The 15,305-nt window shown below is 43.4% G+C and overlaps 1 protein-coding gene across 3 annotated transcripts in view; it reads right to left on the bottom strand.

Annotated features, from left to right (window-relative positions):
• Positions 1-2,571: 2,571 nt before the first annotated feature.
• Positions 2,572-15,305, bottom strand: part of SKI (SKI proto-oncogene) — a 144,889-nt gene continuing 132,155 nt past the window's right edge. For 2 of the 3 annotated variants that reach the window (XM_048824842.2, XM_048824843.2), the window contains exons 5-7: positions 14,668-14,969; positions 11,650-11,880; positions 2,572-7,556 (exon numbers count right to left, since the gene is read on the bottom strand). In XM_048824842.2, the coding sequence (XP_048680799.1) occupies positions 7,368-7,556; positions 11,650-11,880; positions 14,668-14,969 (722 nt within the window). In that variant the 3' untranslated portion in view covers positions 2,572-7,367. The other variant, XM_075121174.1, reaches the window with a different exon arrangement.

Raw genomic sequence — 15,305 nt, 5'->3', positions numbered from 1 at the left:
AACCTGGTGAGAATCCATTAGGGCTTGATTTTTTTATTTATTTTTTTTACAAGTGGCGAGAATGCACAGCACCTGATAGAACCAGGCCATAAGACTTTGATGACCTGCCTAATTACATGTGCTGCAGCTTAAATCTGGGCTAGTGGGATTGGGAAGAATGCCTGCCTAGCAGGACAGGGGTCACAGGCCATTTATAAACCTGCGTACACCACAGTGAGCAAGGGCCTGCCCGACAAAGGCACTGAGTTGCCTGAAAAAATGGAAGTTGGCCACCTGTGAAAATTCCAGACATAACATCTCTGAGTGAGCCTCCTAGTCTTAACAATGGGGATAATACGTCTTTCCCTCCTAGTGCATGTCAACCCCCCTAACTCTCCCCGCCTTCCCCTGCCAGTGAAAAGGGTTATGGAGGATGCAGATTATGGTTATGCAGTGGCTAATCCAGACCCTGTCAGACATTAGGTTTATTCAGGGGAAGACGCTGAAGTCTTTGGGAACACTGGCCATTGTGGGTAGGGAGTTATAGTTCCAGAAATCCTATAAAGAAAAGGAGTACTTGTGGCACCTTAGAGACCAACCAATTTATTTGAGCATAAGCTTTTGTGAGCTACAATGAAGTGAGCTGTAGCTCACGAAAGCTTATGTTCAAATAAATTTGTTAGTCTTTAAGGTGCCACAAGTACTCCTTTTCTTTTTGCGAATTCAGACTAACACGGCTGCTACTCTGAAAAGAATCCTATAGGAGCTTTGCTGGACCACCCCAGAGCCAGTTTGCTGTTGGGACAAAGTGATGATATAGTTAAATTTGCAGAAAACTGAAGGAACCATGTGTGCAGAGCATCCAATGTCACACAATCTTTGTCTTAAATGCTTCTGTTTCCTAACCTAGACAGCTACAAGGCCAATATAACAGCTGCTCATTTTCTCCCCTCTTAAGAATCTTAGAGCCAAATTCTGGGCACTCTTCTGCCCTAAAATGTCCTTCCTGTTTCTGGTGTTAAAGGTTTCCCTGGACTTTTGAAATACAGAACTAGAGTAACACACACATATTAAACAGAGGATAATGGGGGGCGGCATGTGTGGGGAAAACAGCACTGTGAGCCATTGAAAGAGTGCCCAGATTTGCGGAGTGGATGTGTATTGGGGGGGGTCGCAATCCGCCTTTCCTTAGTGCTAAAAGGGAGGGCTATCCCACACCACAGTCGCAGTCTGGAAATAGAGGAGAACCAACTAACTTTCATGCAGACGGACTCTCAACCTGGTTTAACAGTGATATATACACACAGGCGTTACTTCATCTAACATTGTGTGGAAGGCAATCAACTGCCTCGGGGTCGCAGGAAATGTCCTACTCGAGTATCTTCACTGACCATGCGGACTAGCCAGGACCCTGGTTTTTAAATCCTTCTCTGAAAGATCCATACACAGTAGACAACCTGTATTGGAATGCCATTTACCTACCTCAGGAGAACAAAGCGGGGTGGGTGGGTAAATTGGCCCTATGGTTCTAGGAGTCTAGGTATATCAGGATGATGCATAGTCTCTTAATTCACTCCCTCAACCATCTGTCAATAGCAGTCAGTCAAGCTCCTTACGAGGTGTTGGTGGGGCATGTTTGGGTGGAGATTGTGAGGACAATGTTGACCAATGATTGTTCTAAGTGCAGCAAGGTTCTCATTGCACAGATCACTGATTAGCAAAGGGCTTAAAATAGGTGATGGGAGAAATGCAAACTCCCCTTCCTTCATTCCCTCCTACCTCTTTTACTGAGAGCACATGAACACCCAGCCTTTTGTTATTGCCAAGAGTCATGCACTAGCCTCCTGCCCCACTCTCTCAGCCTTTCCCTCACTGCCTTCAAGATAGCCTTATCACCTGAGTTTTGGGCATGAGCCTGAGTCCCTTTAATATTAGAGGAGGGGAGTGGCTTTATGATAAGGGAAGGGTCTACTCTTCAATGTGTATCTTGCTCCCTTTTAATTCAATGGGAATCTTTTGCTGCGCCCAAACCTTGCATCACTCACAGCTAACCGTGAAGAATGGTAATCTTAGTAAATGTTCACCAGGCTGGCGTGTGCCTTGTCCTGTGTTTCCACAGCACCTAGTGTAACTGGGACCTGACTGTCATTGGGACCTTTGGCATTACCATCATAGAAATTCACTCTACTGCACACGGCACTTTGCCGCATATGAAGGGAGGGGCTTTTGAGTGGTGAATAGGATCACATTTTTGAGCAGAGATGAGCTGGGGTGACTATTATCCTGACAGAAGCTAGAGGGAAATGCTACTGAACATTTCCTGATGTGCTGACGTGTGAGAGAGAGGGACAAACCCACAGGCCTGAATGATCAAGAATGACTCCTGGTTTTGGGTGCCCAAGTCACAACATGTTGAAGGAGCCTGATTTTCAGTCACTTTCTGAAATTTAGGCCCCTTTAAGCTAATGAGCTAGATTGCTCCAATGGGAGGTAGGTGCCTAAATACACTTGAGGAGCCGGGCCTAGCCACTCTTGAGAATTTAGGCCACCATGCCAGTACTGAGAGATTCAAAGAACGTAGCTTATCGATGGTTGTTTTCTGGACAAACAATTTTATTTTAGGTAATGCGTCTATACACTGTACATTCAGTCACTGTGGTATATAAGCATAGCTATTTTCATACATAATCTCATAAAGTCCTTTATTTTACAATATTATCTGTTTCAGAGGAGGGGATGTGGAAAAGGGGATGTAAAAGGACTATCAAGGTACACAGCGAAGTAGATAAATATGCCAAGCTTTTTTCTTTTTTTTTTTTTTAAATCAGGCATTTATAAACAAGAAAGCATACATTAATTACATAAAAATAGTTCTAGAATAGTAGAGTAAGTCATAATATTGTCATTAGCAGCAGCATAGGAGAGACCAGGATAACAAAATGTGCTGAAATGCTATTGGTTATTATAAACGTATAGATTTTTTTTTCCCCCTCGATTGAAAGAAAAAAAAAAAAGTCATTTCTGTGAATTCATTTGATTTTAAAAAACAAAAGAACACCTCCAAAAAACACAACCTCCCTCTAAAAGACATGAGCTGACGGGGGAAGGGGGACGAATCAACTTTTATTTTTTTAATAATAAAATACTTTACAATGAAAATAAGGACAAATAAAATGCAAATGACGAAAAGTTAACCCACATTGAAAACTTGCAAAAGTTTTTTTTTTGTTTCGTTTTTCCTAACAGACAGCAAAAGTTCTTCTTAGTTAAAAACACAACTCATAAAACAAGACAACTACCAGGTAAGAAAGAGTTTTGAAAAAGTAAACACCATATACACTTATAATACAACAGTGTAAAATGAAAAAAAAAAAAGAAAAAAAAAGTATTTACACGTTGAATTTACTTCTTTATTTTTTTACATTGGCTAGTTCTGTTTGAAAAGCAGAGTATTAGGTATACTAGTTAGCTGCTCCATAGATATGAATGTTATTGCTGTTGTTTTTTTTTTTTCCCTTCGTTAAGTCTTCTTTCAGTATAGAAACAGTGAGTAATTAAACTGAATATACAATTATCTAGGTAATATATTTTTAAGTATCGGGAGAGTCAATAGCCTGTATAAAACACCTCTTCTCCCTTTTAACTTCTTAAAGGAAACTAAATGGCAAATACAAAGGGAGGAGATGCAATCTTACAATTCCGAGGCACCCTACTGACTTGGGTGCGCATGGAATGCAGCCGTGGTCAAAGTAAGAGCAATCCCATCTCTGAGGGATTTACTTCAGTGCAATGTTGCATACGCAGAAATTACACACAGAACTCCCTCACTGCGAACAACCATCATAAAAGTTTCTCTCACAAGTATTACCACCATTATCAACAGATGTTTTCTAGAATCAAGTGGCTGTGGGATCTTGAAAATGCCCCGATATCCCCTTTCCCCGATACATTGATTTATAATTCCTGCACAGAAGTTCTGAGTTAAAAAGAAAAAGACAGGCTCTTCAGCGATGCCAAAATTTTACTATTTGCTCATTGCAAAATGTATTTTGGAAAGACAAAAAAAAAAACCAAACCCCACATTACAGAACTCTCCTATTAACGAGTTGCTGGTGTAGACAGTTTGTTCCCATAGTCTTCTTGCACTATTGGGGGTGGGGTTCTTAACTTTTATTTCGCTGCATCGGTTTAAACCTTAATTTAGAGTGATTTTCTAATAGGTTGTTTCCTACAATTTAAAATAATCTTACTTAGTGCTCGATGTTAATTTGAAACACAGTAAAGCTAGCAGTCAAGAGATTACACTCAACAGATTTATTGTAACATATCATGTGAAAAATCTAAACTTTTAAAACCTAATGGCATGCAGTTTGAATATGAAGAATTTTCTTCCTTGGTGTTTCTCGATAAAGCTATTTACGATCTTATTTTTCCTTCCCTGAAAAAAATGCAGAGTTCATTCATTTTTGAGGAAAAAGACTTCATATACACAGGAGAAGTTATGCCAGTGAATAAATATACATGCTGCATAAATACAAGGATGAAATATATGAGGTGCTGCAGGTAAGAAGGTTGTTTTTCCTGGATGAGACAGGTGGAGGCTTCAACACGCTGCAAATTTTTGTTAGGTCATAAGGAAAGAGACATTCAAAGGTTAGACGAAACAATAAAAACATTCTGCTTCAAAGAAGCCAGCATGGTGAAAAATAGCAGGTTTGTTCTATGTGTAATTTCTTGACACGGCAATAGAGCACAGCATATGAGAGACCTTCTAAAAATCTGCAACACTCAGCTAAAGCTAAATTATTTAGTTTCCCTTGAAGAAATAACTGAAAAATACAGATGTGGAAATCATAAGGCTGAGAACAGTTTTATGCATATTGCATAACAAACCCTTTACATAAGACAGTAATAATGCCCATTAATGAATATACATATGGCAGAGATTTTAATTCCATGCATATGATTTTTTTAATAACTGCAGAAAAAAATACAAAGAAGCAAAAAAAACAAAAACAAAACAAAAACCAACCCACCCCCCCAAAAAACCCAGCCCCACATAAAAAAATACCCCTGCATAAACAATGTTCCTTTTGCATTGCACTTTAGAAGAGGAGATTTGCACCTTAATTCAATCTCCACCATCCCAAACACACAAGGGCAAAATCCCCTGTTTAAACAGACAATTTTAATTTCCATGTAATTTACTTGGTATAACAATTTGCTCCCCACAGTTCTGCATTGTCCCCATAAGTTGATTCCTTTCATATACCTTCTTTCTTTGTACCTAAAACATATATGAATTTTACTTCCCATTAATGCTCAGAGTTACAATGGATATTATAATGGATTCAAGCAAACAGCTCTTGTTTAAAAAAAATTAAAAAAATCTTTTATTTCTCTCTAATGCACTGTAAGTAAATACTATAATTTTAGGATTGGCAGCCGCTTTTTGTCTACTGGGAAATAATTTTCAAGCTTACACAGTTTGCATAAATGTCCAAAAAGAAAATAAAGATTACTAGGAATGTGCTTCACTGAGAGAATAACTTCTGTTTATAATGATGCACAGGTTACACCCCCCCCCCCTTTTTTTTAAGTTGAAAAAAGAAGTCAACATTTTCTTTACGAGATGCTGAAAGGTACATCAGCAGCCCCAGGTCCAATTTTCACCTTATGCCTTTAAACTTGGATGCATATTGAGATACGTGTGTGTGTTTTTTTATTAAACAAGTTCCCTTGTTCAGTAAAGCACATGTATATATATGATAAATACATGGGGAGAGCCCAAATCTCCACATCCTTCCACTTTGTCGATGTGTACAACTACACAAAGCGAGTGTAAAATACTGCTACTAGCATACATATATGGAAAATCCTGATTTGGTAGCTCGGTCCCTGGTCTGCATTCACTTTGCCTGGGTGTGAATGATGACATGATGTGCCAGGCTGTGGAGAATCGGGTGGATGTTTTGAAGTCTTTAAAGCACGGTTCAACCTAGAATAATCAACCTGTAAACTTTACAACTGTGGAATAAAATGCAGAGGAAGATTTTGACAAAGTGCAGTTCTTTAAAAAATAATAAAAATAATAATAAAAAAGACAAAGTGATGTAATGCTGCATTTTTATTCCAGGGCTGCGGCTTAGATCCCAAAATTAAAGTAATTTCTATTATTTAAAAAAAATAAAAGATGTAGCCTTATTCACAGCAGCAGAAGTGTCATTCTTAGTTTTCTGTAGTATCTGGTGTCGCACTGTCCTCGGGCACAGTAATCCTGACAGACTATGCTGAGTAGGTAAATCAATACTGAATTTAGGACAAGATTGTGTAACAAAGATGAGTTCTCTGGAAAACTGAAGTAAAGATTTCAGAATGACTGTCTCTTTTTTTTTTGCTTATCTTTCAACCAACGTAAGTTCATTCACTTTCTTTCTTCTTCCATTCTTTTCCTAAAACTGAAGTGCTCTTGGATGAAGTGAGTCTTTTGAACACATCAGTTAATGACAGATATCTTTAAAAATTATGGCGTGATTTACAAACACTGAAGTCAATAAGGCTGGATTTATCTCTCTCTAGCATACACTCTCCCCACACAGGCACTCCCCTCCATCCTCCTTTCTTCCTGGGTTTAGTAGAGGAAAACGAGGCTCGTTCATCCTAAGAAAAAAAATCAACTTTGAAAAGCACTCTGAAATTCTCATAGAACCCCATGACAGTGTTAAAACTGTGATGGCTTCCTAAGGGGTAGAAAATTGCTGATGAAATGGCAACATCACCAGAGGGCTTCTACAATAAGAATCCCAAAGCCCGTAACAAGTCCTTTAAAAATTGTGCATCAAGGGTGGGTGTTTTTTTTTTTTCAATTCTTTTGTTTTGCTTTTAAAAGTTCGTTATAAAAAAATCTCGTTAATTGTTTTAATACCAAGTCTGTATAATGTCATCATTTTAAATAGCTTATAACAAAAAGTTGGGTGGGTTTTTTGTGTGTTGGTTTGACATTCCGAAGTCTTCCAGCAAGCACAAGAACAACGTCAAAGCACTGCCATGGCGGCTTGCCTTATACTCTGGTCTGAGCTGGACGATGCTGCTTGCTTGAAGTTTGCCAGTAGAAAATTTGCAGTGGACTCAAAAGTATTTAGTTTAGAAACACTCTGTGTGGTATAGGCACAGTAAGACGTTGTGCTATATGGACTGAAAAAAAGAGGTGTAAGTCAGTGCTTCTGTTGTAAAGAGTAACATCTGCCCTCCAACCAATAACAAAGTCCATATTTATAGATGTGTGCAGGGCAACACACACCCACTCACACATGCACATACACCCCCCCCACACACACATCCTCCTTTACTGTGCATATATGTTATTCTGTATATGGATTAGATGTTGTTTAGTTCTCAATGTCATTTGCTGTGTTCTCACTGCTGGGATGATTGCTTGATTTAGGCCACAGTTGTTCCTGAAGTTCCTTGACCACTTTTTCCAAGTGTTCCCGAGCCTCCCTCTCATGCAGCAGGTCAGCTCGGAGCTGTTCCCTGTCAGCCTCGGCATGCTGAAGCTTAACCTGTAGGTCTTCAATCTAGAGCAAAGGAAATGGGTGGGGGGAAAACACACCATTGTAGTTTGGGTCCATTGTGTCTTCAGACAAGGACTAGATCATTTCAGACCAATAACACGAGTAATTTATACAGGCTCTGAGAAGAGTGACGTAACCTCCTGCTGCAGGGGATAAGAGGATCAGGAAGGAATTTAGTCATTCCTTCACCCCGCCCCCGTACAGTTAGCTGTGTGCATTATGGGAATGGTTTGCCTTCTTGGAAGCACTTCACTATTACAAGACATGGTGGACCAATGGTCTGGTATGAATCTCAGAAGAGTTAGAGATAGGAAAGACCAAGTAGGTCATTTATTGAAGCCCCACCCAGTGCAGTTCTTGTGCCCATGGACTTTTAAGGTAGCAACATGCAAGGGTGTAACTGCCTGCTAAATAGCTAATGTGACTAATTTCCATGCATTTTAGATGGGTTATTAGCATGATTCTCCAAAAATGCATTCTAATTGGCCAGCTGGTCACAGCCCCCCAAATCAGCCAACTGTGATCTCATCTTACACACAAGCAAGAATCCTTACACCTTTTATGTTAAATGGAAGGGACGTTGAGGACGGGAAGACAACGCTAGTAATGTAGAGGGGCAGCTGGGTTTGAGGTGTGGGGCTGAAGGAGGAAAGAAGTGACCCATCTGAAATTTCCCCTGCCCACCCCCAGCCACAGGCTGTAGCTCTTTGAGTTACTTTGACAAATTCAGACTGGAAATAAGGCCTACATTTTTAACGTGGAGGGTAAATTAACCATTGGAACAATTTATCCAGGGGTGTGGTGGGTTCTGGGTAAATTTTAAATCACAATTGGATGTTTTTTTCTAAGAGATGTGCTCTAGCTCAAACAGGAATTACTCTGGAGAAAGACCAAGGCCTGGACTACACCGGGGGTCTGACTAGAGGATCATAGCGGTCCCTTCTGGCCTTGGCGTGTTGAGGTAAAAGCTAAACTGGCAGCTGAGCAAACTCATTTTGTAAGTGGCTGCTGGGCCCTAACCTGATGGGCTTCCCACACAGAAATTGGGCCAAACAGCCCATGGATCCTTACACAAGAGAGGAAGGGTTAGCACCTTCCAGGCAGGGAGGGGGTTGTATGCTGAATCTGGGGCTTGCCAGTTATGCTGCAGTGGGAAGATGAACCAACACCCATCTATCCATAGTCCAGCATCGGGCATCAGCCTGTGACCATCCTCAGCAACCCCAAACCCCTGGAAGAGCTCAGCTCCTCACCGACTCAGGCCCAATAGTCTGAGTGTCTGACTCCATAACTGGCAAGTGCAAACCCCAGCATGCAGGGGTGTAGATGGGGATGAGAACTGTGCTAACTTGTAAACTGTAACTTAGCTCAGCGGCAGAGGTAACAGAAAACATCTGCAGCCGCATGGCATTTCATGCCTTGCCTTCCTGGGGCCGAAACCAGACCTGTAATCAGCAGGTGCAGGATCTTTACACCCACTCTGAATTTGGCCCTCTGGGCTTGGATAAGGGAGTTCAGAGCCCAACTTGCCCTGCCTTTCACTAGGAGATTGGCCTCTAACTCTTTTAAACTCCTGTCGACAAGCCCAGCCCTGGGTTTATTATGTCTTCTCATGCTTGTTTGATGCTATTTCTCAGACTAAAACCTGGCAAAAGAACTGTGGTTTCTTTGAAATCAGTAACAAATTATGAAAACACATGCACACGTACATGCTCTTGCTCTCTCTTCCTGTGCAAGTTTGGCAGCTATAAATTAAGGCATAAGGACAGAGAGTGTAAAATTTTCTAAAGCACTTAGGTGTGTAAGTCCAACTGACTTGCTTCAAAATTTTTAGCCTCTTAAATGCTTAAGTCCCTTTTGAAAATTTTAGCCTTAGGCTCCTAAGTCATTTAGGTGCCTTTGCAAATGTTAGCCCTCATGCTAGATACATGTAGCTGAAAACCCCCCTACTGGGGGTATTATGGGAAATGGAAAAAAAAAATTTCATCCAGAGCAAAATGCAAGAGAGGACACACCTGCAGCTCAGCAAAGCTCTATCCAGAAATTAAAGAGTTTATTTTATCTGCATGACCTGTCACCTTGGGTTTTGTTGGTTTTTTTGTTGCTAAAGTGGAAGTCAATTGCAGGTAACGCCCAGTGCAACAGAGCTCAGTCTGGGTATGTTTAGTCTGGACACCTCTTATCAGTGAGACATCCTGAGATGCTAGGGAGGAAGCCACATCATTTCCTGCTTCTGGTCTACTGGTTAGGCATGTCTCCGAATGGTACAATTGGACCACTCCCCTTCCCGTTATTGAGAACCAGGGTTAGATAAATTTAGGTTGTTGCTTTTTCTTTTTTCCTTTTAAAGAGACTCTTGGAAAGGCTGCAGTTTTAAGTTTTGGTATTTGGGAAGAATGTGACCTGCAATCCAGCCCCAAATGAGGGGATGTGTGTGTAATGACATGCTTCGTTAGGTATGAACTAATGTGAACACACCTATGTTGATCCATGACCCAATCCTCTAGTAGTTCAAATGCATGCTACTTATATGGTGTTTGCATCAATGTTACATGTATCTCTGCTCTGTGTAGGGCTACAGCTATCAAAAATCATTATTAATCTCCCCCCCAACCGATGCTAAAACAACATAAAACTGGCCACTTTCTGGGAGTTTTGGGGGAAGGATGGGTGGGAGGGCGGGGGGAGACAGGAAGTTAGTGTGGAGAGAGGAACCGTGGCAGGAAGTCAGCTGCTTGGACTGAGAGCGAAACCTGCCCCATCTCCCTCCTGCCAGAAACTCCCTTTGCTCTAGGCTCTCTCTAACCCATCTCCCTTATTAACCATTTATCTGCCAGATTCTTGGACTGGGAACCAGTGGGGGAGATGGTTTGGCAGAAGGTGGTCGAGGGACTGAATAAGGCTAGATGGCAGTACAGGGGAGGCTGGTGAGTGGAGGGAATTGGGGAGAAGTGCTACTTGGGGTCTTTTGGAGAGGGTGAGGTTGCGAAAGGGTTAACGAGGGGTGTTCTTTCAATCAGGAGGGAATTAAGGACCAATCAGGTTGTTTCAGTGGGAGGGGAAAGGGGGGGGCAGAGCACTGGAGCGGACTCCTCTTGACTGGTGTTTCTCACGGAAATCCAGGAGGCTGCCACTTGGCTCTCAGCTCAGCCTGTTATGCTGGGTCATTTCAGGGGGCTTGGAACAGTGGATGGCCTTGCATTCCACATGCCCTGCAAGACCAAGACACAACAAGATGACTTAAGGATGTACAGCCTCAGCTCTTGGGGCCTGTGGCTTTTGTTGGTGTGAATAAGATGTTGACTGTTTCGTTAGAAGGGAATCTGGCTAGGAGGAGGCGAGAGGGGGAGGGGTGCATGTTTTAATTTGAAAGCTCAAAGTGAAACACTCCTGCTGGCTCACAGCGATAAGCAAAACTTCCTTCCACTGGTGCAGTCCGGCCATGCAGCCTGAGCTACACCTAGCCTTCTGAATCTGCAGGTGATCACTAGGGAAATCCTATTAAAGAAAGTGACTGAAATCTATGGGACTTTGCCTAATACTCTCACTCGATGAAATCACCCCTGTGCAGAGGGACAGCACATGACCCATGGGGCTCAACTGGGACTGCAACGGTACTAAACCCAGTGCTGGCTCCCTGCACAGGGTGAATTTCATCTGGCAGAAATATTCTTGGCACTGTCTCCAGCTAAAAGGCCTGAGCTACCAAGTTTGGTTGTGAGTGTGACCTTCCTCAGACCTGAAGAGCATTCGCAGAGGGCCCAACTCCTGAGAAGGAAAGATGGGCTTGTGCGTAAGACGCTGGACTGGGCCTCAGGAGAGTTGGGTCCATCTTCCTCTGTCACAGACTCCCTATATGAGCAAGTCACCTCTTTGTGCCTCAGTTCCCCATCTGTAAAATGGGAGAAAATTCTTCCCTACATCTCAGGATGGCCCAAATACTACAGAGGGGCCATGTAGATACCTAGATGGGCAGAGAATCTCTCTACTGGAGTCAAGGGGCATACAGGCTGAAGAAGGATGGCGCTGACTAACCCTAGGAAGTGGAGAGCAGGGAAGCTTGCATGCCGATCAGCTCTCAAAGGCCTGGCCTTACCTGGGCAGAGTACTTGGCCCGCAGCCTGCCTGCTTCACATCCTTTGTCACACACTCGGATCTGCCTGGCTTGCTCCAGTTCTCGCTTTAGTCGTATCCGCGACTCATTAGCTTCTTTCATTTTCTTCTCGTTCTCAGCTCTAAGACGTTCGATCTCTTTTCTCAAGTTGCGCTTTGCCTCAGTTGCCTCTCTCAGCTTCTCCTTCTTAGCCACGCGCAGGAACTCCAGCTCCTGGAAGGCACAAACAGTTACGGAGTGCCACAGGAACCGGGGCAGCACACACAAGATTACAGCAAGGAACTGGGTTAAAAAAAGAATGAGAGAGGCTCATGGAAGTTAGGTCCATCAATGGCTATTAGCCAAGATGGTCAGGGACGCAACCCCATGCTCTGGGTTTCCCTAAACCTCTGACTGCCTGAAGCTGGGACTGTATGACAGCGGATGGGTCACTCACTATTTGCCCTGGTCTGTTAGTGCCTGTGAAGTACCTGGCACGGGCCACTGTCAGAAGACAAGACACTGGGCTAGATGGACTACAGGTCTGCTCATATGTTCTTAAGTGACCCTGGAAAGGAGAAATGGATCTAAACCAAACCCAGAGATTCAAACATGGCTGTGGTTGGGGGAGCAAGGGAAGAAAGGAGAGAGGAGGCTGAAACCTGAACCTGGTTCCAAATTTTGCAGATGACCCAATCCTTCTCATGGACAAAGCCAAAATCCTGGGCCCAAGGTACCCGAACTCCGGACTTTTAAAAAGCCAGGCTTGATCCAAATTTCTCATCTTTACTGTCAAGCAAAACGGCTGTCACGGTCTAAGGTTGAATGAAGATGAATTGGAGTTAACTCTTTTGGTGCATCCACTGTTAGTGCTGAATGCTGCACTGGCTGAAAGCAACTTTCAGAGCAAAAGGATCAAACGAGATAACCCTAACGGCCGCCCTTTATCTGCAGACACGAAACTGAGTCTGCACAAAGCGAGGACAATGCAGCCCGTGAGTGCTGCTTGTGAAGGGCAAAGCTGGCCAAGAGGCTTTCTACAGCCGCCGAAATCGAGCAATAAGCAACTCCATCGCAGCTGAGCAGGAGGAAACATGCGATGAGTGTAAAAATAAGTTATTTATTTTTAATTTCTAACATTAAGGAGCTCTGTTGTGTTAGCTATGTTTGCGTGCAGCCCTCGGGCTACTGCCAAGTCACCAAGGGAATGGAATGCTCTGCTACAGTTAGGAAACCCCAGCAGTAAAAGCGAAGGTAAATCCAACCTCTGTTTCACTCAGAAAACTTCTCCCTTCCTGCCATCTAAGTTCTTAGCATGAATGACTAGCATGAAAACTGTCACCCAAGTGAGAGTTGTAAAATCAAATTAAACCAGAGGGAAATGAAGGGGAAGAAACGGAGAGGAAAAGGCTAACTGGTAGTTAAAAATAATTGCATGTGTGTGTACGGACACGTGGCCATGTTCATGTATCACATGCTTTTCAAATTACAAATATTGTAATCTTAATGCCATGCCTCAATGCCATCACCAAGTACTTCTGTTTCTCTTTGCAAAAATTGGCTGTGATCTGCCTTTTTAAAGGGTTAAATTAAATGAACTATGGCACATCACTCCCCCCACCCCCTCCCAGAAGCTGGACTTCCTGTCCGTCAGAGGCAAACCCTCACAGCGACATGTCTCTGGTAAGTAACACTCTGCAGTCGGGTCATGGGAAATTCACTCCTTTGACAATCTCACTTCCCAGCCAGGCCATTGTTAGCTCAACCCTGACATTGGGGGCGCGCATGCACGTACGCCCTAGCTCTGTGGAATCGGAAACCCAGAGCTGCCAAAATGGAAACCGAGGGCCAGACACCATCCTCTCTCCCAATCTGACACACTCCTTTGCTTGATCAATCCTGTAAAGCTCAACTTGGGTTCAGCACCTGGTTTACGTAAATGGGGTTTGCTTTTTTATACTAAACATAGCTGGCTTCAATGAAACACAAGGAAATTGAGTGGCAACAGAGTGAGCGAGCAGCTCTGGCTGACTAAAAGCACTGGACCTCCCTTCCCCTGGGAGCTGACCTTGCATCCTGTGATACCGAAGACTTCCTTTCAGGAGCAGTACATTGGTGTGAGAGAATGGGCTGTAAAACGGGGCCTAATGCAGGAGTCAATGCCAATAGGTTGGGCAGAATTTGGTTCAAATACAAATTAGATTCATCCAGGCACCTTTCTCTTGCTACGGGGACTGTGACAGGGCACCTAGGTTCTAATATTGCTTTGTCTTGGTGCAAAGCCTTAGTGCAAACAAATCACATCTACATGAGAGTCACTGGCCCCCCAGACCTGGCCCTTGTTGGCTGATAGGAACGTGTGTGCCTGCTTTTGGCCAATAGCAAGAGTGTCTCTGCTACCAGCCTTCTCTGCAAAAAATAACATGGCACTCATTGTTACAGAAAATATTCCTGATACACTGAACTGGGGGTACAATACCACCTAGTTACCAACTAGCTCTGCTTCAAATGCAGTATCCTAAAAGGAAGCTGGACCCTGGTTACTGGCACACAGTTGTAGATAATTACTATAGACTGGCAATCTCAACTCCCTCCCTCCCCTAGTGTGCTGATGCCATGCCCTGCCGAGATGCACCTGGGTTAGGCAATGAGGAAATTTTACATGCTTCCCAACAGACAAAAGCTCTGAATAGGCCCCTCTTTGGGAAGAGGGATGTGTGAACTTCATCGAAGTGAAAACAATTCTTACTCGGCTGGGCCCGACGAGCTTCTCAAAGGGAAATGGGGGAAGGGGTTTGGTTTTGGTTAAAAATTTGGGATTCTCTCTTAAGCAGGGGCAGGTGGCACGTGTAGAATATAGACAAAGCTCCCGTATGCCATAGATTGGCCTTTTCCAGTTTAGAACCGGAACTCCAGGGAATGCTGCTAACGTTCTGGGGAATTATTTTCAAGGCGAAACGAGCCAACTGGTTCCCCTTGGAGGTGGATATGCAGACAGTGACAACAAGTGTCCATCATTACCTGGTGCAGGCTTCGTTTAGCCTGCAAGGCAGCATTTAGCTTCTCCTCCTGCTTCACTCTCATTTTAACCACTTCATGAAGGAATTTCTCTTTGGCTTCTTTAGTATCCAGGCCGCTGTCCAGGGCCTGCCTTAGATGCTCCAGTTCGGCTTCCAACCCGCTGCTGTGAGACTCGGCGTGGGTGGCAACCTCAAAGGAGTTGCTGACATTGGCTGTGGTTTGCATCCCAGGTGAGCTCATGTCCTTCGCAGAGCTGGACGAAGTAAAGGATGGGGAGGAGAGCGAGGACAGGGATGAGGTGACTGAAACAAACAAACAAACAAAATCCTGAAGTTAACAAACATTCACAGCAACATAAGTCAGAATGGGGATGAGACCCTTTAAAAAGGAGGAGCCATGCAATGGATAATCTTACAAATAGGAGAAAGGAAAGAAACGTTTTATGCCTTGATGTACGATGGAAATATATATCTAAGCAATGCACAGGGTTGCAAGGCTCTCATCAAACGCAGTGGGAGTTTTGTCTGAGCACAGATTTTCGGATTTAGCCCACTGAGCTCACTGGCTGCATGCAAACTCTCTGCACTCTCCATCTGGAGAACATTTCCAGTGCTTTGGGGAAGAACTGGACAGCGATA

This window comes from Caretta caretta, chromosome 18 (assembly GCF_965140235.1).
Source record: "Caretta caretta isolate rCarCar2 chromosome 18, rCarCar1.hap1, whole genome shotgun sequence".
NCBI lineage: Eukaryota > Metazoa > Chordata > Testudines > Cheloniidae > Caretta > Caretta caretta.
The sequence above is the reverse complement of the archived record's forward strand: the minus strand, read 5'-3'. Positions and strand labels throughout refer to the sequence as shown.